Raw genomic sequence first — 26114 nt, forward strand, 5'->3', positions numbered from 1 at the left:
TATCTTCCTGGGAATTTGATGAAGTAGATGTTAGCAAAGAACCAGGAAACAGCAGCTGTGCTTTGGCAGCACTGGCAGAAGGGCAGGACCAGAAGATGTGTGTCTGTAAAGAGGATAAAGTGAAACAGAGAGCACCATAACCTGAGCCTGCCCCTAGTTCTGTGTTCAGCTGCACTGGTGTCATTTGCAGTGGCTGGGGTGTTTGGTAGAGAGGGTTCAGGTCTGCTGGAAGCCCAGGCCCTGATCTCAGATTTGCTGTCTCTGTTCTTTCTATGGTGCACTCATGACAGTAGTGACCGTAAGTGACCATAAGTGACCATAAGCAATAGCTGTGGGAATGCCTTTCCTGAGTGACAGCCCCAGCTGTGCTGCTTTGGAGCTCTGCAGGCAGCAAATGCTCCTCAGCACGTCTGCCTCTGGCCAAGCCCTCCTTTACAGTGGCAACATCTGACAAGTTACAGCCTGCAGCTGGCAACATCTGCAGTGTGGGCTGTGATGGGAACCCTGTCCCTCTGTCCATCAGCACGAGCTTGCCCTGAGCACTGCAGGAAGAGACGGAACAACTGGATAACAGAAAACATGGTGGCCAAGCAGCAACACTTCCAAATATGCCAAATTAACTGCACCTTGCTCTGTCTCTGCTGTACGTGGTCGAAGCTGTGAGTTGCTCTGTTCCTAGGCTGGAAGGAGCTGATGAAAATTCATGTTTTTCTCATGGTATGCTTGTGACTAAACTGGGTCACTCCTGCTCCTGTAATCCCAGACACATACTGTGGCAGCACCTTGATTTGGAATTCTGACTGTCCTATCTGGCTACATTGGCTATTTTGTTCTTTCAAAAATTCTAAATTTTCTAAAAAGCTGTTTGTACATATGACATTAAAATGAGAAGGATAACAATTTCTAAGAACATATCTGAAAATCAGATTCTCATCCTGAATTAATAATCATGAATAAAAACTTTGTTCTGCAGTTCTGCAAAGAATGAGGGTCAGTTTGTGTAAGGCCTGAAACAACAGACTGGTAGCAAGGGTTTTAGTGACACCAGCAAACTGAGGCTAATGCAAATATTGTTTATGACATAACCATCCCAAAATGTAAATGTGAGACCCAGAACTTTGATCTGAAATTGTTGGAAAATGGACTCTTTCCCCACTGAAGGACCATTTAGTTAATGGTTTTGGCTCAGACGTCTTCTTGAATTAGAAACTGAGATTTGAATTTTGAGGTTGGATTAAAAGATCCAATGCCAGGCATTGTAAATTATGGTTTTCGCATGCAAGTTTCCAGTTCCCAGTGTGTTTATTCTTAAAATAGTGTAGCTTCCTTCTCTCTTTAAATTGCCTGGAAAATTACAACTGTAGAACATTAAACACCATTTTGTTTTAGTAGGAGGCTTATTTCAAAGTGATTTGATGCTCACTTTGCCTATAGAAATTGGCAAGTTTAAGTTACAGTGGACCTGTTATTGAGAGACAACCTTTGAGACTGAAATGCTTAGTTTTATTAAAATGGACAGCTTTTGAGATAAATTAATGCATCAGTGAAAGGAACCAAGTTCACATATTAAGCATTAATATCTGCATACTGTTTCTGATTTAGGAGACTGCTCTTTTCTTGAGTGCTGGGATAATATACTTGAACATTTGGATATGAAAGTGCTTTAAGGGCTACTGATAAAAGCATTTGGGTTGCAATTGTAGCTGTACCAAATATGGCTCAACTTGAAATATTTACTGTGGAGGAAAGCTTATACATTTATTTTGGCTCTACTGCTCAGATTGTATGAATGCTTCCATTTTATGCCTGTAGATGTAGTAAAATAAATCCACACAGTCTTTTTTTTTTTTTTCTGTAGATTGACATGCTGCTTCCCAATAGGTGCTGGGTGAATGGACTGAAATACAAGTTAACTGTATGTATGTGGAAACATTGGTTCTGGTATTTAGATGCACTTTGATAGATAACATAATGCATACAGAGAATGCAGCACCCAGCTCTCAATTACAAAGGTAGGTCTGTTTGTAATGAAAAGCAATAATCTATTCTATTTATTGACTTAAATTACTTTATTTCTTCTAATCTCATTAAATGCTATGGAATGAAGAAACATACTTTAGAACTTCCTGTGTACTACTTACTGGTAAATGCTCAGCCAAGATCAGCTGTTGAGGCAGCACATTCTGGAAACGAAGGTGGTTTCTCTGTCTCTTTACCTAAATCTGCATTAACCCTGGCTTGAGGGAACCCCACAGGGAGAGCTGGACACACTGCAAGCAGGACAGCCCAGCCAAGGGTCCTGCTCCCAGCAGCTGCTGAGCACAGGGATCCCTACATGCAGAAACAGGATCTGAAAAGGCAGATGGCACTTCACCTGACAAAATGTAAATGATCTTTACTTGGTGAATTTAAATACTCCTGCTATTGCCAGATCTATCATTCATCAGGATCCCATGGGAGGGGAGAGGGGAAATTATTGCAGCAATAAATCTGCTACAGTGCTGTTCCTTATCTGTCTTGGTAGAATGATGCCATCTTAGCTGCTGTATCAACATGTAGGATGTGCTTTTTTAAAGAAAGACTTGGTTATTTTTGTTGCATTTAGTGCCTTATGTATTTATTTCTCTCACCTTTCCACCCCCTTTTTTAACAAATAAAATCTGTCCCTACATGAAGTTACTGACATGTTTACTTAAATTGAGGTTCTTTTCAGGGCAGAATTTGACTTGATAATAAAATATGAAATGTTCCCATTTTTTTTTTTCATAAGAAATGCAGTTCTTACATTTTTTGGGTTTTTTTTTTTTGCTCCTGCTTTTGTTTTTCAAATTGTTTCTCATTTAAGACTTGTTAATTTGAAAAATTACAAAAAGATTGGCTAGAACACCTATTAAGGAAGAGAAGATTCAAGCACTGTAGAAAAGTGTTAGTTCTTTCCTTTTCAGATGCCTCTTCCATGGAATGTATGAACTCCATTATTCACCTCTCACAGGGTACAGGACTGTAGGTATATCTCATTTGTACCTTTTTTCTCGTCTTTGAATTTTTGTTGCTATTTACAGAAACACAGAAGCAGCGACTCAAGTTATGTTTTAATCTTTAATGTCTCAAACACTACCCACTTCTGTTATTTTGACCACATGAACAGTCTTTGGAGGATTAAAGCTGCAACAATGAACTGAATTGTACGTACATTGATATGTGTGAGGTGCAGACCATGGAAACTAGGGTGGAATCAGACTTTTTACCTCCCTAGCCTGTCCCAAACCTTAAAAAGTCGGGAAAGCCCTTGACAGGAACAGAGACTATTGCTCATGTTTTCCCTTATGCTGTTGTAGACTCTAACTCAGCCACAGACTATTTCAGGGGGAAGTTGGGTGCAGGGACCTTTTTATTTTTGTTCTCTAGGTTTGTGTGCCCAGTTTTTGGGCCTGATGACTCATTAACAGCTCTGCTCAGCAACTGAAGCGAGGTGACTGTGCTGACCTGTCTCCAACCTTTGCCTCCGATGAGCTGTGACTTGTTCCCAGTTTTAAATTACTGTGACATGTAAATATTTTGCCAGCCTCTTGTAGTTTGCAGCATTTGCCAAGCATTCTCTCTGCTTGAGCCCACCTGGCCTTTGAGCCCAATTACTGTCATGGTGTGGTAGGTAGACACAGCACAGCCACTGCCTGGTTCAGCCATTGTCTCTTTAATGCCTCTGCTGAAGCACCTCTGCACTTAGTAACTGATCAGACCCTGATTCATTCCATGAATTCAACCCCTTCTGCTGCTCCAGACTTCTTCACAAATTCTTGGATAAGGATATAAGCATAAACTTCAGGTACACACTGAAGATGAAACCCAGCTTTGTGCTGTGCCCTTGTCACGATCCACAAGGTGAGATTTGTGATTTTTTCCATCTTAGAGTACAAAAGATTATCAGCAAACCAGGGACTTAAACAGCAAAACACACTTTATTGAGTGCTCATCAGCACTAATATGTGATAGAGGGAAGAGAAAGCAAAGCATAAAAAAAAAGAGATTAAGGGGATTATAGCTACCAATGTTGAAGTCCACTCAGCTGTCCATCGATGCAGAGTCTTCTGTCCATTGGGGAGATCTCAAAGGAGGGCAAGTTTGGGGTGTATTTTTCATAGTCTTTTACAAAGCGAGGGCCAAAAGGGCACAGGGCCAAAAGCAGAGGAGACTAATGATCATTGTGATGAATTCCATTGCAAAGGGGGCAGGTGTAGGGTACAGAGCAAACCATATCTTGCAAGCCTCTGCTCACCAGCAGGAACGAGAGCAGTGTACCGTGCAACCACCTGCAAACAATCACTTAGCAAACATCCACCTCAGCTAGGCCCAAACCCCTAAACCAAGACCCTTGTGATATTCAGGGTCTCAGTCTCTGTCCTTGAGACAGTTGTGTAGCATTTTGAAAAAAAAAACAACAAAGCAATTTCTCATAAATGACTTGTAGCTATTTTTGGATTTACTTTTTTTAGCTTGCCAAGCAAAGGTATACCATAAACTACATGAACAGAACCATCTCTATGGAGACTGCTAATATTAGTGGTGGCCTGTTGTTGTGGTGGACAATGATTCTCTGGAATATAAATAACACTTAGCTTGCATTAAATTAAAAAAGTAAAAAAAGAAAAAAATATAAAAAAGATTCCAGCATCAAAGGAAATCTCAAAGTAACAGTGCTACCAAAGTTTTGGTTTCAGTCACTTGCAAATGAAGATACAGTTTTTAAGTAAAGAACTCTTTTACTTTTAACCCATGATCACCCAGGATGAGAGGCCTATTCTGACTGAATGTGTCTCTTCAGTGTTTCTCATGGAAGAGGCAGGGAGAGCAAGGCTTGAGGACAGCTGCCTAATGCAGCACACCTCAGCACTGCCATCTGTGAGGGACAGAGCTCCTCAATCAAGCAGCTGTAATTCACCCACACTGGACCTTGGGCTTGGTCTTGTTCCTGGAACACTTTCATTTGAAACTTTCATTTGAAATGAAGAGTCAGCATTGTTATTATAGACAATTTCAACCCAGGTGTCTGATGTCTGCCAAAGTTCTGACCAGAAAAATCTGGTCTTGAAAGGGGAAGTAATAATAATCTTTACTGGAGATTGCACTGGAGTAGACACTCAGAGATAAGCTGCTTTAGAAATCCTTCTGTCTACTCAGACCATAGAAACAGATCCTTGTGGTGCAAAACTACCCCTCCTCTCTTAAAAACTAATGTATGGATGAACATTACAGGAATTAGCAACATGCTCAAAAAACAGGTGTTGGTTACTTCTCACTATATGAAAGGGAAGGTGAAAAAAAAGCCTCACCAATATCTTCTTTTGATTTTTTAATGACCAAGTGTAGCAAAACCAAAGCAACCATGAACATGATAATCGTACACACAAGTGTTAGTCAATAACTAAACTGTGGAAATTGACCTCAGTACTTGTTCCCTCCTTACTCCCTCCCCCATCCACAAGAAAGACTAATATACAGTGCAGCAGTGCAGTTCTGAGCCACTGCTCAAAATCAGTAAAAATATATTTTTTACCTTAAGTAAATGGAAATGTAACAGGCCAAGCATTGAAATAAAGACTTTTCTGGCCTCTGTTTAACCTTCCTGTACCTCAGTGTCTGCTTTCATTGATAAGAATACCTTACCTGACTATAAGATTAGTATTTTTTTACTAGCAGGAATCCTTTGAGAGTTCACATATCTTTTGCCTTTTGACAAAGCTGATTATTTCAAAGGCTGCTACTTGATTCAGATGTAATATTTATATGATCAAAGATGTGTAACCTTAATATTTAATCTATTTAATTTTATATTGCAAGTACAAAATTGGTAATTAAGTAGTCAAAAAAAAATTCTTACAGGACACATCTGTTCAATCCTTACTATTTCAGAAGGTCTCCTTGGTAAGCCCTGTTCAAAAAATCATATTAACTGCTTTGTGTTAATAGACTGATCCCATGAAGCAGAAAAATTTTTATAGTTCATTGTGTTGAAGACCTTGAGAGATTCTGCTGGATAAGTCTTGCAAGTGCTTCTTTACCTATGAGGAAAACAAAACACGTGAAACAAATTTCAGGAAGTCAATAAATTATCAATATAGAAATATATTCAGATTTTGCTATGAGTATTTGTAACAACAGAAAGAGCAGAGAGCAGGAAGATTTCAGGCCTTTTGGGATTAAGTTCATAAAAAACAATTATGTGTATGCTGTATTAAACGTGGTGAACAGATGTGCCTTGAACTCCCCTTCTGGAAGTCATTCAGCTTGTGTGAAAAGTCAGCACTGGATAATCTACTTCCCCTCTGCTACTGAGGGGAACTTTCAACATGTATGTAACACTGGATTTATACAGACCTTATATCCTAGTTCTTTTGTCTTTTCTTGCAGCATGGCATATTTCTCTTTGTTTCTGTTCAGATGATCCTTGTCTCCAGTTCCCTCTACATGCTTCAGTTTCTGGTGTGAAATCTCTAATTGTTTCTGGTAATGATGGTGCTTTTCAATTTTTGCTTCGAAATGTTTCAGCTCCTCCTAAGATAACAAATACACACAGCTTCAGAGGAATTTCTTTCCAAGCCTTCCTTTCTCTTGCCAAGACACTCCTAATGGTACTTTACTAAGTCAGGCACAGAAAGCTTTTTCAGTTCCCTGCTTTTTAAGAATGTCTGGACAATCCATTACCATCACCACCAGACTATTGATTTGGAAAGCAGGTGCTGACCCACTGCAGAGTCCACAAAAGAAGACTCTGTGTGGCTGTGAGGTGCCACAAGATGAGAGCAGTGAACATCACATAAAAATTTAGGTATAAGAACAGTAGACTGAGGGGAGACAGACAATTTTTTTAAAAAGCCTCTTTTTAAATCTGATAAACAGACAGATTAAAAAGAAAAACCTTTTATCTGTACAGCTTGAATTGATTAAAAGTAGTATGAGCTGCACAGGAATGAATTTCTGTATTATTTCCTTGAAAAGCAGTCTTTATCACAATAGTTTTGTGTCAGCTCAACACAGCTCCAACATGGGAAGTTAACAGTACCAGACATGGGCATGAGAGGGAAATTGCTGGGTCTACAAATTTCAGTGCTTCCCAAGGACATAATTAAGACATTGGGTAAGAGGGGTAGATCGCTGCATTGGCAACAAAGAAGCAGGGCCTGATCTTTCACAGATTCAAAATAAGCAACACTTGTTTTGAGAAGATTCAGAATTTTCATTCTGCTGATTATAACAGAATCAGCATATGATTAGTTACATACATGTCTATATATCTAAAGTATTAAAAAGGCAGCATGACTTTTATAGTGACTGGAGGGTAATACAGAAGTGGCTGCAATCAGAGTAACACTGAATGTTTCTTGTTGTGGTAAAATATCTTTCTGCAAGAGAAGTCACTGGAATTCTACTTACCCGAAAAGATTCAAGTTCTTTCTCAGTGAAATTAGCTGATTTGGCCATGTCCCACAAATCAATCACTCTTGGTTCTTCAAATTCTAAACAAACACATATAACAAAATGAAAATCTGGACACAACGATTTTAATGCCCAACTTCTATGAAAGATGAAGAGATGCTTTTTCACATACATATAGATATTAAGAGCAGAGACAATAAGCACTGCGCTTCTAATAGATCTATCTAGATGCAAAGGGAGAAGTATTAAAGTACTGGATAGAACTAGATACTTCTACTACTAAGTTTCTAAAAGCAAAAAAAACCTGAGGAACTGGATAAAGGCATTGCTTGCCCTGCATGTTGTCTCATTTACTTGCCCTCCTGGGGCAGTATCCTTTCTCACGGGGGTATGGAGGACAGAACTATCCTCTTAACACACTGACTGTGTCCTTTCATTAGGCTCCCAGTGTTTGGTTCTGAACAGAACTAGCTGGCCTTATCTCCTCAGCCCATTGTGGTACAAGATGCACTGGGATACTGTGACTATACCCTTTTACTTGCCCACTGATTTAAATTTTTAAAAAAATTAAACATATCCCAGATAAGCACAAACCCCACTGTATCATACCACTGGTTGTGTCATATCCCTGGTGACTGACTTTACGTAAACGCTCAAACCCCTGATTGATGCTTCTTAACTTCTCCTTGAGTTCTCTGTGTTTGTTGTGCAAGATTTCCTCTTTCACCACGTTCTCCTCAGATGGATTGATAACATTTTTGTGGATATCTGTTGAAGAACAGTAAATGTTATTGATTGTGGGCCAAATCTTGATTGGTCAGAAACTCCAAAAATCCCCCAAATTTGAGGTGAATAAAAGAAGCTAAATTCTTAGGATTAAGTTAAACACAAATAAAGAATCAATATCAGACTTTAAGAATTCCTTTCTCAGGTCAGTATTCAGATCAATGTCCCTTGGTGTTCTGGAGGGTAATGTTACAGAAATGCCTTTATATATTAACCCTTCCAGCCACTCAGTTATAGTAAGGAAATGCTCTAATTTTCCCAGGTTAGCCATTTCCCAAGAAAATGGGATAAGGAAGTTTAATGAGTTCTACCCTGGACATTTAATGAACCAAGACATCTCAGGGTGAAATGATTTTCAGCAGCTTCCAGCTTGGACTATGTAATGCAAACACAAAACTGTCAGCTTTAGAATTCTTCAGCTCTAAAAATTTTAGCTCAGATTATTATAGCAAGCTGGGTTCAGATCCTTGATGCTCTAATAAACTTCAGGCTTGGTGCCTAAGATATTCAGTATCTGCTCTTGGTGAGATAAAACATGCATGTTATGCAGACTTTAGAACCGCATTTTGCAGCAGTGGATTTCTGCTTGCTGCATTTCCTGTGAGCTACAATGGCCATCATTGCTAATCTGACGGCATCATCCCTGCATGAAATTCAGGCAAAATCACAAAACTGAAATGGCAAAATTTCCGTCAGCTGGCAAGAATTTTGGCAGCTAATGCCGAACTAAATCCATGAAGTATCTGCAAGCGGTTCTGACAGAAATGTCAGGAGTTACAAAGAAATTTGAAAGCCATGGAAACAATGGACAGAGAAAAGAGTTGTACTGATCTTGAAATATCAGAGAAATGTTCAGGCACCTTCTGTTCTGCTCACAGTCTCCAGCAGAATATTGTATTCACGAATCTTTTCTTTGTGATGCTTAAATTCTCGCCAAAGCTTATCCAACTCCTCATCAGAGAACTTCCCAGAGGTCTTGGCCTGAAAGAAACATCAGCTCTTTATGCTTTACAGACCAAGTGCTTTCAGGTGCCATCAACATCCCACTTCTCACCACATTTAGTGCACATTATTAAGTGCAGCTTTCCTTTAGATCTTTTTGTTTAAATTCTCTTAATATTTGTATGTGGTCAGGACTTAGATGTTGACAGATAAGATGCCTCTAATCGTGTCAAAAGAAGTTTTAAAAAGACTTATAAAGCTGGACTTGCTATGGACTACCCAGTGAAAGGTGTCTGGCATTCCTACTCCATGGGAAATAATTTAATACAGAAATAAGGGCCATGGAGCTCCACAGACAACTGGAAGGGAACCACTTGCATGAAGGATGCAGCCTGATATTAAACACAGTCTTTACTTCATCTTACTCTACTGGCATGAAGATTTTATCACTTATCAGTGCACTTGCTCTCTAACTATTAAGGAAGTGCTGCCCAGACAGCTGGGGCACTACCCACAAATCTGGTGGCATACTTGCTGCAATGCCTGATCAAAAGTGAGTATTTTTGAAACCTATTCAGACCCTTTATTTTTGCTTAGGGAATATTTCTCCTATTGCATTTTACTGCTCCCCAAAACACAGGACATGATGTTCCTTGCCAGAGCTAGGAGATAGCTTGTATCTAGCTACAGTAGTATTTTAAAATTCAGCAAATCTTTTTTTCTGCTTTACTACCACTGCACTAGACTCATGGGAGAATTCTTTAGATCCACCTGACTAGTTGCTTCTTAAAATGTGAATTATTTAATTTCTGAAGATTACTTTGCCATTTTTAACTGCCCAAACTTGACAGTACATCTTCCCCTTTTATGCATGAATGCAAATCCTGGAACTTTTCAGTTGAATACTGGGTTGAGAAAGTCCTTATTTAAAACTGTTCCCCACAATTCATTTCAGTTTTAGACGGTCTACAAAATGGTTCTATTTTAAATGCATCATTTTAGAAACATCCATAAACAGAAATAAGAAAACTGGGAAAACCACCACACACTATGACATTCATACTAAGAGAAGCCATGAGTTCAGGGAAATGTGAGGAAATACTCTGAGCTGAGGGGACCCAGGCTCCACCCTTCAGACTAATGTGGGTGTTTTATTTGCCAAAGACAACCTGCCACAGCTGGATGGTCTGGATGCAGGGTACCCTCAGGGCATGAAGATGTGAACTACAGAGTAAGGCAGCTTGGTCAGTACTTAACAAAAGAGTATTAATTTCAGCTATTAATTTCCCAGTCTGAGTGCTCTCAGAAGACACAGCTAAGAGTTCAGTGAAGAAATACTAATTTCCTACACTCCAATTCCTGGAAATCTTACTCACCTTGCTCCATAATTTTTCCAGTCTTGGATCATCTAGTGTGTCACTTTCTGTGCCATCTTTAATATAATTGGTATCAACTAGTTGAGAGTCCTTCTTTCCATTCATTCCATATTTAGTCATAATGACTGCAAGGGAACAGAAGATACAGAAACATGAGAACCAGCTATGGATGTATGGAAGGTGAGAGATTGGCTACATCTGTGACTTGCAGAGCTGGACTTTACAGCTGACAGAGGAAAAGCTCAAAACACAGTGTCCCAGGTTCTATGACCTCTTCTGCAACTATTTGGAGCAAAGGAATCTGTTAGGCTCCTGCAGCTCCCTACTGGCCTCCAAAGAACTTGTGTGCTCAGTGTCCAGAAAGACAAACTGTTATTTAATAGTTTAAACACAAGTGTCTAACCATGTGTGTGTCTGATGCAAAGTTTAAACTCCTTCTTTCCAAGACAGACCTTACCATTTAAGTTGCGTCTGAGCTTGGCTTCCTTCTCTCCATCTTCATCCAGACCTTCAGCCTTCAGTTTTTTCCAGCTCAACTCATCCTTTTCTTGTATTTTTAGATCACTATGCAACTCTGCCAGTTTCACAGCAGAGAGATGCAGCTAACAAGAACAGACAAAGGTTTGTATTTAGTTACTTGGAGTCCCCTTTTGTTTCAGAGTTACAGAAAACTACCTTCAGAAACCAGAACAGATGCAGAACAACCAGTATGGCACAGCAATTCCTCTCAAACAACATGCCATTGCAACCACATGTGCTTTCTTGTGGACCATCTTCCAACCATACAGTTATAATGAGTTGAAAAACTTTATTGGTTAGTACAGTTTTTCAGTCTACCAGGTTACTGAGGATGGCCATGCAGATGAAAGAGCCACTTCAACAGCAATTTTTACTATGATCAAGATGAAAAAAAATCTCAGATAATTTCTTTGCATGGTTTATGTGCATTAAAACATACAAAACCTAAAGGTATTCCTGTCTGACATACTAGGAAAAAAAAGGTAAGACATTGAGGCTGAAGATAGGAAAAAAGAAATAGTTTAAGTGAATGCTAGGTCAGCTTGAAATTTTGTGAGCTTCAGAGAAAACAGCAACAATGACTAATCTGTCACAGCAGCACTGCTGTGAGTTGATCCTGAACTTCCAGATTTTAGACACCTCAGTTATTCAGTTTAAAACAAAGAAATGTAACAAACTATCTTAACACTTCAGAACTACGTTTGTCTGTGTCTACATGCACGCCAACAAACAGAAGTTGAGGTGAGAAGCCCAGAGAAGAGAGGAGATAAAACCAGCCTTAAACTACCCGGGCTTGTCAGTCCTAGGACAAGTTTATCTATTGAAGGTTTCTTTTAATCATTAAACAGATTATAAAAATGCTCATTTTCAGTGAGGAAGGATATTTAATGAACACAGACTCAGAACCCAGTATTGTTTTTAAACATCAGAATGATGCTGAAAAGATTCAGCTGCTCCTTTGTGTGTCAGCAGGTTATTTTAAAGTAACTGGGAAAACTGTCATTACTTTGAGCTAATGCACTTCCTATTGACAGGAATTCAGGAAACTATCCACATCATTGTTTATGCTTCCATCATAAGCTGTCCTATTAATTAACCTTGTGCCACTGCATATAATTATTTTGATTTTTAAACTATTATTTTCTCTGCATTTTGTACTTGGCTTATTGAAATTACTAAAACCTAGAGTAGTTAGAATCACAGTTAAATAGAATACTTATAAAACACAATAAACCTTCAGATCCCTCTAATACTAAAGCAAAGGAGTGTCTCTGTTGCCTTCTTTACCATCTACTTTTGGGGAACTGCTTTATAGAAACAAAGCACTTAGAAGGAACCACTTTATTTATGGTTCTTAGTATGTGCTAAAGTAAAAGAAAAACCTTAATCATGTATTTATTTGCTTTTCTGGTACAGGATTACCTAGACAGCCCAAGGTCACTACTGCAGTGGCACCAAGTATCAACATTTTTCCTCAGCAAGAATCGTGCTCTAAAGCTTCAAGACTGAGTGAAAGGTTTGCCACAAATTGTGAAGGGAATGGCCAAGCATTTTGGTAGTCATGTAATATAGCATTCAAGTAGTGTGGACATCATGTAGTTGGGTTGAGGAAATACAGGAATAAATAGCCAAGCATAATTAGATAAGTAATTTAGCTCATAAGTACTGCAGATACAGTAAAATCTTTTATATGTGACCTTGTCATCAGAAACCCACTATTGTATAAAAGACTACACAGTGCAATTTCTGTTAGAGTCCCTCTGCAGTTAGTGCAAACCCATAAACATGTACAGCTTCCTGTTTTCTAAAAGTTATAGAAAAGAATACCAGAACTTCTAACCAGGAAGTTTAGAGACATCATCAATCAAACATGTTAAAGTCTTAATAAAAACTAAGAAACTACATTAAGCCCATTGTCCCTTAAGAGAAAACAAGATTCTGTTCAAATATCTCCCAATTAGAGCAGTATTTTTCTAATTCTCATTATAATTTAGTAGGAAACCGAAGTAACTCTCCTTGTAAGCATTATAAATCCTTTGAAACCTTTTGGAAGCTCCTTGCCTGCCCCATTTATGTCATACAGAGTGAATACATCAGTTAAAGTATTCAGTTCAAAAACTACTTCCTTTCACTTTATCCCATGTTGGACCCTGACTACACCAGGTAAAAAATATCAACGGTCAACTCCTCATCACTTTACTAACATCACTCACATGCTGGAATAACTAACTAGAAGCAGAGGTGAAAAGTTAAGTTTAATGATTAAATAACCAAGCAACAAGCTCCTTAAACTCATTCCTTATGCTGCCTGGACATTAACATCCAACATAGGTACCTGGCAATTCTGAGAATAAATGCTGGAAATTTGTCAAACATTACAATTACATCATTTGCTGTTGGGCTGGCTGCAATCATTACCTGCTACATCCTTACCTACACTCTTGCCTCCAAAAGGAAAGAGCTCTTTACTACAAATTTATTATGGAAGTATTTCAAAGCAGATGTAACACAAAGGCATAGTTTTCCTCTTATTTCATATATTGCCCAGACATACTGAAAAATCAGTTTATAAAACACACACTGGTTGACAGTTGTACTCAAAGTGAAATTTAGATGTTGGCAAATTTAGTTCAAGTAGGTTTTGCATCTCTAATCTATCCCACACATATAGAATTTACTAAGCCTTAGTTTTTTACTGGCAGATAATCCATTTTATATTTTAGTATCTTAACAAAGATGATGAAAAGCACCTCAAATTTTAATTCCAGAAGAGCCAGGTATGAACATGAGAAAAGACTGTAATTGGAAAGGTGAGAGGTAACTGACATTACTATTACTATAGATTATCTCTAGTCCCAGTGCTGTTTCTTTTTCAGCTGTCAGTTCATCAGCTGGAGTTTCATTAACACACGCTTTCCTATGCCCTATTCCATCCTTCTCCCATCGAGGAAAGGGTATTTTTGATACCTTCCTCTAGCACACTGGGAGGCAGCACTATGGCAGAATTCTAGTTTTTGGCTGAATCCAAGGATGCCCTACCTCCAATTCAATAGCTCAGGCTATCCAGGATACAGAAGATCTAAAATTAATATTAACTGTATTTCTTTGCCTGAAAGAACTGAATCATTGCTGGTCACGACCTTAATTCCCATGATCCGCAATATTCAAGGGATATGTACAGCGCATACTTCTCCTCCTGTTGGAGCTGTTCTTTTTAGTTCTAAGTAAATATTCTCACTGTAATGAAATAATTTGATTTTATTTTCACTTTAAATATTTTTTGTAGTCCAGTGTGAAAGAAACTCAAGAATCAGTGTCAAAATCAAGGCTCTCATCTGGGAATGGTGATACCCATTTGCTGGTCCTCTTGCATTTGTCTACAGCACTCGATGGGAATGTAGCTGACAGAACCGCCAGGGTGGAGGGGCTTCTCCTGCAGTGAACTTCTGGAACCGAGGCCACCGCCCGCACCCACATGAGGGTATCGCAGTCCTGAACACGGCTGAAACATTCAACCAGCGAGCGCTGGAGCCAGCCGCAGATCCTCTATGGCACCAGAGGGGCTTCCCCTCTCTCCCGCTTCCTGGCTATGTGGATTAGGTGCTGTATATAAACACGGGCAGGCCAGCACTTCCCAGGACTCAGCTACACGTCCCCGGGCCCGGGAGAAAGCTGCTCCCCGCCGCCGGGACAGCGCCGGGCGCGGGGCTGAGCGCAGCCCTCGCTGCGCCACGGTCGGGACAGCCGTGCCCGAGAACAGAACAAAAGCCACCGCAGCCCCGAGCCAGGCAGCCTCGGTGTCTCCTGACACTCCCCGCTCGTCCCCGTCTCCCTGACGCGGAATGAATGTCTGAAGCGGCCGGGCCCGACCTCGGGCCCCCCTCGGAGCACCGCCATCGCCCCGCACCGCCCCACTCACCCGCTGCGCCTTCTCCCAGATCTGGTTCAGCCTCACCACCCGGAACTCCCCGGTCTCCCGTCGCTTCTCGCCGGGTGCCGCCAGCCCCTCGTTGGCCTCCCGGGAGTACTTGCTAGCCTGGCCGGCGGCAGCCAGGAGCAGCGCGGCAGTGAGGGCCGGCAGCACCCGCACAGCCGCCATGTCGAGCCGGGCGGGGAACTACAACTCCCGAGATGCCGTGCGGGCCCCGCGTACCCTCCCCGGCCGGGAGGGAGGGTCGGTGCTGGGAGAGCGGAGGCCAGGCCGGCCAGGGCTGGAAATGCAGAGGTGGTTTGGGGTGTGGGGAGTGAGGGAACTTATGTTTGAGCTGTTTATCTTCGTGCCGTTCTCCTCGGTGCTTGCTTTACAAATTATGCCGAACGTGGCACGTTTTATGCGTAGTTTCCCCCCCAGCAGTCGGTGTTGATGTCAGCTGTGCGAGAACGAGGGGACACAGCGGGTTCGAACACCACTACTTTCATCAAACAAAGTTTACAGATTTTAACAATATCCAAGGTACACAGAAAAGGAAAAGGCAACTCGGGGAGGACGGAAGGCAAGAGTGGGCACCGGTTCCCCCGTGCTCCCTTGGTGGTGGCAGAGAAGAACACTAGGGGGACAGCCCAGAGGGACAGCCCAGAGGGACAGCCCAGAGGGACAGCCCAGAGGGACAGCCCAGAGGGACAGCCCAGAGGGACAGCCCAGAGGGACAGCCCAGAGGGACAGCCCAGAGGGACAGCCCAGAGGGACAGCCCAGAGGGACAGCCCAGAGGGATGGGTGGTGGTGTGGGCAGGAGGATGCAGGGACACGGAGGTTGGGTTGTTCTCCAGGGGTGAAGTGTGGGAATGGCTCTGGGCTCGGTGCTATGTGCTCACAGTGCAACTCTTGGGCCGGGGAGCCAGTCCTGGTGGGGCCAGCCTCCTGCCTCAGTGTGTCCTCCTCAAGGAGCCAGCCAAAGATTTCAATGGTCAACAGGTGGTTTTGGGAGGGGATTAAGTCAAACTGTATTAAGGAAAAAAACAAACCTCCACGATGCTGTGAAAATGCAGAGTATTTAATCCGGGGTTGGTGTATATATAAGAACAAACAGATTGCCTAAACTATAAAGAGATTTGCAAAAACAGTGTCCCAGGGAGGATTTTTACCAGACTGTCATATTTGTCTTGTAAGTAATATAAGTCTTGTGTTTTCTCTTTCACACTTTTCCTAAATTGGAGATTTTCAATGTTATTAATCTAGAAACTGTTACTATAAGACTGAATTGCAGAAGTGGGCAAAAGCATTGCACCATACATTGCATTGAACACTATTGAAGTTGAAACAAGCTTTGAAGTACACGTGGAAGTACAGCAAACAGATTATGCGGAAAGAAGCCCATCAGCCTTGCCCAAATCTTCTGCAGCTCTACACATCAGTTTTAGGATTTGGTGCTTCTTTTAGTCTCATTATTATAGTGTACATATATTCATGAGTAATTTTGGAATAGGTGGTTTTCCCTTTGAAATACTGATTGAGTTTTCAGTCTCTCTCCTGATAAATTCAACTTCTATGCTCTATAAACTCCAACAGGTTTCTTCTTCTTGTTTTGAGTGTACTTATGCACAGCTTTATGCATTTGATTGCCTGAGTTTTTTAGCTACACTAAAAAATTTTAGAAATAGAGAGGGGCCAATTGTAATAAATTTTCCCTTTGAAGAAGGATGCAGCTTAAGCACTATTATTGCATGTCTTGTGCGGGGGGCCGAGCCCACTGCCCGGGGGAAGCAGCAGAGAGTCAGTGCTCCAGAAGCTCCAAGTGCTTCAGGTATATCTGCACCCAACGAGCAGTGGGGTCCACACACACCTCCCTCCCGTTCTTGGTGACCAGGCTGTTGGGGAAACAAATCAGTGTTGAGGCACTCAGCCAGGGCATCAGGGTGCCTGCATTAGGTCTCGCTGGTAGCACCCTGGTTGTCCCTGCCCTTCCCCATCCAGGACAACCTTAAACACCCTTGGGGTGCTGCCCTGGCTGGTGCACCCTGCACCCAGGCAATGTTTGGTACTTACACCACGGCTTGCGTTACGCAGCTGCTGCTGGTCCTGTAGGCAGAGCGGATTATCCAGGGTGGAATGGGGCGTGAAATGTAGGCGAGGCAGCAGGAGATGGGTATGCTTTCTGTGGGGGCAGAGAGATGGGCCCAGTGAGACCCCACACTGTGGCAGAGGCTCTGCCTGTGGCTCCCAGGGGATTTGCCATCATCACCCATGCTGAGTGCTCTGGGATCATCCCCTGGAAAGCTCCGTCTCTGAGGCTTAGTCCCTGCACAGGTGATGACCATCTGCTCCCAGCCTTCTCCATGGGCATGAGGGTCTAATCAGTGGGAATGGGGCTCTCTCCTGGGGAAGGAAAGCCTACCGTCCTTCTGGAAAAGTGCAGCATTCCTGGAGACTCTGACATCAGCCTCAGCCAGGGAGCAGATGGCCACAAGGAGCAGAACAGCCAGGACCCTCATGATGCTGGGAGGACTGAGGCAGGCACAAGTGAGGCTGGAGCTGGGGTGTCTGTAAGGCTCTCCCCTGCACTGTAGCCCCTGCTACCTCCTTTTATACCACCACCACTGGGTGGGCACAGGGTTTCAAGAAAGAAAATGAGTGTATCATACCAGGAAAATTATGTAAAGAAACTGCAGAAAGGGAAGTGCCAGCCACAGGGCTGCGATTTTCAGATTCAAGAGAGAACAAGTCTTACGAGGAGCAGCTGAAGGCGCTGGGTTTATTTGACAGTAGAAGAGGAGACCCCCTGAGGGGAACCTTACTGCTCTCTGCAACTTCTTGAAGGGAGGGCTGTAGTGAGGTGGAGGTTCTCTCTTTGTTCAGGTAACAAGTGACAAGGATGAGGTGAAATGGCTTCACATTGAACCAGGGCATGTTATGAAAACGTTCTTCTCTGAAAGGGTTGTCAAGCACTGGAACAGGCTGCCCAGGGAAGTGGTGGAGTAACCATCCCTAAAGACATTTAAAAGACATGTGATGCTTAGGGACATAGTTTAGTGGTGACTTTGTAACCTGGATTAATGGTTGGACTTGATGTTCTTAAAGGTCTTTTCCAATGTAAATGATCCTATAGTTTCTGTGGACTTCTTGGTGCTGCAGGGGCTGAGGGAACACAAGCAGGGCTAGAGCTGGGGTGGCTGCAGGGTTTTCCTCTACACAATGCTCAGTCCCTGCTGCTTCTTCCCTCCTATTCACCCAGAGTTTCAAGGAGAGAAAATGAGTGCATCATGATAGCAAAATTATGCCAGAATTTCCCAGTTTAGCTAGAAACCCCAGAAGGGGAAGCGCTGGCCACAGATCTGCAACTTTCAGATTCCATGTGAGTGTTTGGTGGGAATGGCCAGAGCCCAGGTCCCCGTGAGGTGAGCCCTGCTATTGCTGCAATGACCTGATGGCTGAGAGCCAGGCTGGGACATGAAATTTGCTGACCAGAGTTCTGAGGAAAAGCAGAACAAGGCCAGGCACAGGAAAGGAAGGAGGAAGCAGCAAGTTTTGTAGCTTGCTTTCTGAGTGTGCACTGTTGGGGTCTTTAGGAATTGATTGTATCCTACCTTTGTCAAGCAAGAATTTTGCTGTAGTGGTGTGTCTGAGGTACCCCCCAGCTGGCAGGTGCAGGCCCTGGGGAGCCTGGTTACCCCTTGCCCAGCACTGCTCGTGGGCTTCCTGGTTAGTGAGAACCACTAGCCACAGGGACCATTGATAAAATCATGTACCCTCTCAAAATACCTAATTTCTGCAAAAATGAACCTCTTTGGGTAAATGAGGGTCGAGTGGGTGGTTTGCAGCTGGCTACCAGAGAGTCCCTGCTGGGTTGTTGGCCTGTGCACTGCCAGGGGCATGAAAACCCCTAACCTCACTTTCTGCGCCAACTGTGTCAGCTCCTGCTGGTTTTCAGGGAAAAGTTGTAAAATCCCTCTTCATTGGTCCTTGTCTGGCTCAGCTTTCTGGCCTGGTACTGCAGGAGGGGAAAAGAGAGTGTGTGCCAGGGACTGTTGGAGGTGTGGGGCTGGGGGCCATGGAGTGTCATCTCTGGGAACTCTCCAATCCATTCTGGTGGACACTGAGCCTGTCCTGCTGGCACAGTGACCTTGCTGTCAGCTCACTGGCACAGCCTGAACAGTGCCTGGAGGTGCACCAGTGTCTCCCATAGAATGTGCTGGGGTACCAGTGGGGTTAATACCAGAAACTGGATGAGGGAGAGACCAGAGCACCTTCCACAGTTCAGGGGCCTCTGCTTGCACAGCTGGGTACCAGCTAAAATCTGCTCTGGCAGGTGCTCAGGGGGATGTTCTGCACTCACCTTCCTCCTTGGGGACCTGATGCTTCATTTCTGTGGGGGAGAGGTGCACAGGAGTATCCCACCTGCTGCTTTGACAGCACCCACTCCCAGCTCTCCACATGGACTTGGGTGTCCCATCAAAGGGGATGGGGCTGTCTTCTGGGGAGGGAGATCATACCTGGCTTCTGGGAGGACTCAGCAATGCTGGGATCACATAGATGGGCCTCAGATGGGGAAATGGTAAGAAGATAAGAGCATCATAATGGGGAAGTGGAGAGAAAATGAGTGTGTTGTAACAAGGACATTGTCATGAAAACCCAGATTTGCTGAGCTGGTGAAGGCAAGGAAGCCACAGAAGGGGAAGCACCAGCCACCATGTTGTGACTTTCAGATTCCATTTGGTCCCTGGCATGGACTGGCCAGACCCTAAACCTGTCAAGAGCCAGGCTGGTACATGCAGCTCCATAACAAGAGCCCCAGGGAAAATCAAGGCAAGACTGGCAAAAGGGGAAAACAAAGGAGAAAGTAGCAATTTTATCTGTCACTATGCTCCTTGATTAAGAGTCCCTCTCCAGCCCTCTTGCAGGGGCTCTCTAGGCACTGGAAGCTGCTCTAAGGTCCCCTGAAAGCCTTTTCTTCTCCAGGCTGGACAAACTGAACTCACTCAGCAGTGAAAAAAATATTTGAGTACCTTAACCCTGTGGAATCCTACTGGCTCTGCTTGTGCCTGCAGGGGTTTTTTATATTTTGGATTAGGTATTAATAGTTTGAAGGCTTTTTGGCCCTGTGCAGATCCAGGTTCATTCTTGACAAACTCTCCTGGGTTAATGTTAGGAATTGATAGCACAGGAGCTTTACAAATCAAGATAGTTTTGGAGATACCTGGCTGTCTTTACTTGGTGATACAAATCATTCTCTGTGCCTGGCATCCATCTCTCACTATGGTTTTGTGAGCAAAATAACCTATTGCTTATTTTAATTTCTTTTAGGAATAAGAGAGAAAACATCTTTGTGAATCTTATACATTGATTTTTTGGAGATATGTAGCTCTTTGTACTGTAATTCACCTTAAATTAAAGATAATTTGTTCAGATGTGCTTTAAGTTTTCCAGGACAAGACAGTTAGAGTTACGTAGCTGGACTAATTGAGCTGAGCTCTCTCATTGAAAATACAATCCTGTTTGTCAAGAGATTAAGCCTGTTCTTTCACTGGATGCTGTTCTGTAAATCTCAGACCAAGGTCAGGATCATCTTTTAGACATAAATTTTGACTACTTCAGCAGGGCTAAAAGGACCTGCATTGTTGTGATATTCCCTTGAGGCATCTGCAATAGCTCACTGGGGTGGAAAGTCACAGTTGTCTTAAAAGCACTTTACACACTCATCCCTCAGTGGCCCAGAGGCTGACAGCTGTACCTGAGACATTGCTGTAAACCTGCCTTCTCTGGGAAAACTCTGTCTTCAGCTCACAGAAGAGCAGGCTGCGTCACAGCTTCTGTCTCCATGATTCTCTGCATGGGTCACTCTCACTTTCCTGTCTAAGCAAACCCAGAGAATGTGTCCTTTTCCAGCATCAGAAGTTTTATGTCTGCTTTGTTCCAAGTTTGAATTGTAGGAAAACTACTCTGTTGTAGTGTGAATGAGCCTTTTTTTTTGCATTTAAATTAATCTATGTAACTTTTTGTGAAACAGCTTTTTATTTTCCTTGGATTTAATTCTGTGCATTCAAACAGAAAGTTAAACAATGTCAGACTGCAGAAAATATGAATTACATAACATGCCAAAAAGATGAACTGGGGAAATAACTTGTTTTTACATTCCCTTCTTACCTATGTCTTTAGTGTGAATTACTGGAACATCAAAGAGAACTAACCAGTTTGGAATTTGTTTTAAAATATGTATTCTCATAAAGTGGGTTATTTCCTCTATGCACTTAATTTTAGTGGAAGAAAAAAAGCAAGTGTTGGTATAATGTTATGCAGACATCCCTCCAGAGTAGTTAATTTTCAGAAGTTATAACAGCTTACTATTGCCCTTTTCCTCCTGAAATTACTTCCTCAGCTAAATTGTTTAAGGCTGATGCTGAAGATAAGTGTATGAAAACCAACTTATCAATTCTGCCCTTTCAGCAATTATCTTTACAGATTATTAAAGTGAACCACGACTTGGTTTGAGAAGAAACAAAGAACTCACTGACATTCTTGGCTCTTTGTTTTAGTGCTTCTGACTGCAGCTCTAGATAGCTTTTTTTTTGTTTTTTTTTTTAAGTGTGCAGGGAATTTTTTAGAAGATTTTTTAGGTGGAATCTTAACTTGTTTCAATGAGATGGTGTTTAGGTACTGAATATGTTCAAGATTTGAAATTGAGAGATCTTTTCTCAGGAACTCAGAATTCCAGAAACCATCTTTGATTCATAATTCTGGTACTAATGTTTTATAATCCATGGACTACACTGTTGTGAGACTCCTTACATTTTTAGTAGTAAGTGTATAGGTATAATTTTTGAATAGAATTTGGGCTGTAGATTATTAGTATAAAATAAACAATGAATGTAAAATGAACAAATGAACTGCTAACAGGTATCTCACCTGCTTGTAAAGTGCTGCTCCTCTGAGATGAAGCCCATCAGTGGAACTCATGGTTGGGTCTAGTTCAAAACAGAAAAAGTGCAAGAGGCATTCAGTGGAACAGAACATGGAATTACAAAAAGTATTCTGAAGAATGCCATGCGCCATCCCCTTGAAAACCATATACTTAAGTGTTGTATTTTTCTCTCATCATCCTATTATAGATAACAGATTGTAACTCCATTCCTCCTGAATCCTTTATGGAATGTGACAGTGCACTATAGAAACAAACCTGACAGATGTGCTCCTTTAGATCAGTTTTCTATCAGAGCAACTGTGTCCTTTTCATCAGGAATTTAGTTAGGGGCTCCTTCCAAGTATGATTGCAGTTTCACTTGATCCCCATTTCTCCTCAAAAATGTAGGACAGCAGTGCCAATGGCTTCTGCAGTGCTGATTTTCACGGTGAGCTGTGACAGTAGGAGGTTTTCAGCAAGTACAGCTGCGTGTCCTGCTGCCATGAATAATTTCTGCCTCTTGCTTCTCTGCCTTGCTTACTTTCTTCTTCTTCCTCTTGTAGCTATATACTGTATTCAGTTGTAGCTCAGTATCTTTTTTTAAATCTGTTGAGACATACAGAAGCATCTCTATTTTCTGGCATGTTTGTTATCAGAACTCGTGAAGAGAAGCAGCAATATTTTTTCAGGTTTTTGTTATACAGGGAATTTACTGTTTGGTGAGCAGTCTTCAGCAGTGGCTTGGCATTTTAGAGTATTATAAGCTGCGGCATGAACACCTGAGAATGTTAAAAGGAGTAGTTTTAATTCTCATTACGTTTCATTCTCATTACTGTTCCTGAATTTTCAGCTATTTAGGCAGAAGAAGGGTCATGGGAGCTGTAGAAAATGGAGCAAATAAGCAGATGGGTTCTTCCAGTCCAGCTGAAATAACTACTCTTCCTATGGAAGGTTCAAAGGGAGGATTTCAGAGCTAGAAAAAAATCTGCATCCCTTGCTATGTCTGAGATCTTAGTGCTTCCTAGTGGGCATCACAGAGAATTCCTCAAGGAGGGAGAAACTGCAGTTGAGTTAGGACTCTACCACCCAAACACTGATTGCAGGGTATTTTGTTATCCTTGTTGGCTATGAGACATTCAGATGTACAAAGCCTGAGTAGCAGTGGCTGAAAATCTGCTCAAGAGGAATGAACCCAAAAGGACAATAATTGCAGAGGGGGATGAGATGATATCATTCTTAAGAATGGGAGAAATTCTCATAGATTTGTAAGTTCCTGTGTGCAGCAGCCTGAAGAAGGACTTAGGAGCCAGAAGGCAAGGCTTGTTCCTTGCCTGGAGTACACATTATCCAGGTAGAGGTGTGCTGCAAAGGAGAGCAGCTAGGGCTTTATAACACAGCAAGGAGCACTGAGTTTACAAATAGAATAGAAATGGTGAGTGTGTGTTATGGGAGGGATGATTGAACTGACTTTCTTTGCCACAGACTGGGTCAGAAAGCAAAGGAGAGGCAGAAAAGGCTGTACTAGCTGCTGGCATCCTGTTATCCTCTCTTTTTCAATTGAATGCTGTTGCAAGATAGGCTACCATAAGAAAAGAAATCAGGGTAATTGTCAAGAAAATTGCTTTCTGGGGAAAAGTGGTTAAATGAAAAGAATGATTCTGGAGATTGTTACATGTGAGATAACTAATACTGAGCTGCTGACAAATCCATCAGCCAAAAATAAAAATAAATGCGAATCTAAATGTGAGCCATTTACTATTTTTTATTTGTTTTTCCTAGATAGCATCCAAAATAAAAGCTGATAAGAAAAGACGGAAAATTAAAATGAACAATCAAAAATTTACTGCACTTGGGACTGAGTAGCAACGTCCAAATATGGCTTTTCCTTGCCATAGGGTTAGGAAGAAGGTACACAAAATGAAATGGATGATGTCTCCATGGTTCCTAGAAGAAATCTGATGTCCTTCTTCACCTGTCCTACAGGATGTGTTGCTGAAAGATGTGGCCAGTGAATATCCTTTCTGCAAGACTGCAGTGGAGCTTGAGCTGGAAAAATGCTGTTGTTTTTTTGTACCTCCATCCAGAAGACACACTTGTTCTGCCCAATTAAACCAAATACTAGCAAGCCTGTGACTCTTAACATAGATTACACAGAATTCATGAGCAAGTGAGCTGTGTTCACTGTCATCTTGTGGATAAAACCTTTTCAGATATCCTCCTTCCTTCCAGACTGCAGTTCTATATGCTTGGTCTGTACAAAATGTTTGTGGAAGGGAAGCATAGGTAAAAAACCTTTTCAGATACTTCCAAGAGATGGAGAATTATTCCTTATCCTTCTCTCCCTGTCTCTGTGTACTCAGCTGGGTATGAAGTTCTCATTTTTCATCACATTCTACAGACTCTCCTGGAACCTAATGCTAAGCAGATGCTGCTTCTCTAGAGACGATCATTAAAATTAATTGTTCATAAATTAGGCAGCAAATAAAATTTGCTGTCAGTACTTACCTGAAACAGAAGGGTTTGTTTTTTTTAACCAGAACAAAACTATGTTTCGGAGTAGACATTGTTGGCTGCATTCCAGTGCATTGAAAACTAGGGCTGTGTCCAAGGAAGTTTGTTGTGGCCCAGGATTCCTATTTGTCCTCTGTTTTGGTCTGTTTGTTTTCCAGAAATGACTGGCAGTATTTTTGCATATTTTGAGCACAGATGTATTCCCAGACTTTCTCTGGCTATATGGATTGTTTGCAACTGTTTCTTTAACTTGAATGGAGCAACACAAAAATCCAGTGAAGAAGATACTGGAACATACGTATAAATTGAAATCAGACTTGATTAAAGACATATATGTTGTGAAAAGGAAACGTTAATCATTTTTGTGCTGCATAGCTGGCAATCAGAAAAGGAAGATGGAGTTTCTTATCCTTATTTCTTCAGCCTTTGACAGCTGGGCAGAAAAGCTGAGTCATATTAACTCACTGTTGGCAGGTAAAATAGATTGGGCCAAGCCCATTCCATGAATATGTAAAGTAAAATTGATCTCCACATAAACTGTAGCTTGGTTTTCAACAACACTTTGACATAATGGTGAAGAATTTAGACTGCTTTAAGTTATATTTGTCCTGTCATTTATGTGAATCCTTTATTGCAACAGTGTTTTCATAGATGTGTGACTGATTTTTAATATTTAATATTTTTTTTTAATATTTAAGGGGTTTTTATTATATCCAAGTATTTTGTCCAAGAAAAAGTTGTAATTTTGTTGGTTAAGATATACTTTTGTTGGCTAAATTATGGGAATTTCAGAGAGAACTGTATGTGTTCAGGGGTGGGATGATGTAATCTGCTTTGCACAGCAATTCTGTAGTCTGGGGGCTTGGATGTTGCCATGGGGAGCCGAGTGTCAGTCCCCGTTGTAGTCTCTGTTACTGCTGTGTGTCTGCAGACTCTTACATTGTGTTTGCTAAGTCACTCAGGACCTGATTTGAAGTACTTTTAAATCGGAGAAAATTGGTTTTCTTACATGGGTTTGGAAGGTCTGGAAGGCCCATGCTTGCTCCCACTGGAGGAACAGATTGTCTCAGTCTGAAAATGGGCACATTCTACTTTTGGATTGTTAAAAAGGCAGTAAATCTGATGTAGAAGAGGAGTGATTAATGACAGAGCACAGAAAGAAATGCTGTCACTATCAAGTGTCACTATTGAAGATGAATGCAGACAATAATTTCTGATGTGAAGAGCATCATCTATGCTTAGTTTTCTGTTCAGCTTCTATGCCAAATTAGCTTTGGATCTAGGTTTTGGAGAGGCTGGCAGGTGAATCTCTCAGTTGTCAGTTCCTTTCAAGAAGGTGTGTAGCAGAGGAAGGAGGGAAGGAGGGAAGGAGGGAGGGAAGGAGGGAGGGAAGGAGGGAGGGAAGGAGGGAAGGAGGGAAGGAAGGAAGGAAGGAAGGAAGGAAGGAAGGAAGGAAGGAAGGAAGGAAGGAAGGAAGGAAGGAAGGAAGGAAGGAAGGAAGGAAGGAAGGAAGGAAGGAAGGAAGGAAGGAAGGAAGATAAATTTATTTAATTAAATGAGAGAAATGAGAAACCCTAATAAGATTCGCTTTGGAATATTCTTTGGCCACAGGAGGGCAATACTGTTCTATAATAAGTTTAGCAAGCTTTATTCCCTGAAAGTCTGGATTGTCATAGGTACTGGGGGGGGAATGGTATTGATCATAGTTAACAG

General features: G+C 41.9%; 4 protein-coding genes across 8 annotated transcripts in view; 2 read left to right on the top strand and 2 right to left on the bottom strand.

The window, feature by feature from the left end:
* Window positions 1-2680, top strand: part of DOK7 (docking protein 7) — a 64591-nt gene extending 61911 nt beyond the window's left edge. Inside the window, exon 13 of one of the 2 annotated variants that reach the window (XR_015287623.1) lies at window positions 1859-2680. The gene's annotated coding sequence lies outside the window, so the exon portion shown is untranslated. The remainder of the gene's footprint in view (window positions 1-1858) is intronic. The other variant, XR_015287624.1, reaches the window with a different exon arrangement.
* A 1260-nt stretch (window positions 2681-3940) lies between these two features.
* On the bottom strand, window positions 3941-15225 carry LRPAP1 (LDL receptor related protein associated protein 1). Its single transcript, XM_023925574.2, has 8 exons — window positions 14977-15225; window positions 10996-11140; window positions 10539-10663; window positions 9081-9201; window positions 8044-8202; window positions 7432-7514; window positions 6376-6552; window positions 3941-6059 (listed from the first exon to the last, which is right to left on the bottom strand). Exons 1-8 carry the CDS (start codon window positions 15154-15156, stop codon window positions 5994-5996), a joined length of 1056 nt encoding a protein of 351 aa, XP_023781342.2. The 5' UTR covers window positions 15157-15225; the 3' UTR covers window positions 3941-5993.
* The window catches only part of LOC111928414 (uncharacterized), a 48638-nt gene continuing 37721 nt past the window's right edge, over window positions 15198-26114 (top strand). The window contains exons 1-2 of one of the 4 annotated variants that reach the window (XR_015287626.1): window positions 15198-15510; window positions 23670-24875. The gene's annotated coding sequence lies outside the window, so the exon portion shown is untranslated. Of the gene's footprint in view, window positions 15511-23669; window positions 25980-26114 lie in introns of those variants that run through there. The other 3 variants (XR_015287628.1, XR_015287627.1, XR_015287629.1) reach the window with 3 other exon arrangements.
* LOC111928230 (C-C motif chemokine 3-like) lies at window positions 16029-19083 on the bottom strand. Its single transcript, XM_023925575.2, has 3 exons — window positions 17391-19083; window positions 17042-17150; window positions 16029-16863 (listed from the first exon to the last, which is right to left on the bottom strand). The coding sequence occupies exons 1-3, from the start codon at window positions 17485-17487 to the stop codon at window positions 16770-16772; spliced, it is 300 nt and encodes a 99-aa protein (XP_023781343.2). The 5' UTR covers window positions 17488-19083; the 3' UTR covers window positions 16029-16769.

The sequence above is a fragment of the Cyanistes caeruleus genome, chromosome 5, assembly GCF_971803275.1.
Source record: "Cyanistes caeruleus chromosome 5, bCyaCae1.hap1.1, whole genome shotgun sequence".
Classification (NCBI taxonomy): Eukaryota; Metazoa; Chordata; class Aves; order Passeriformes; family Paridae; genus Cyanistes; species Cyanistes caeruleus.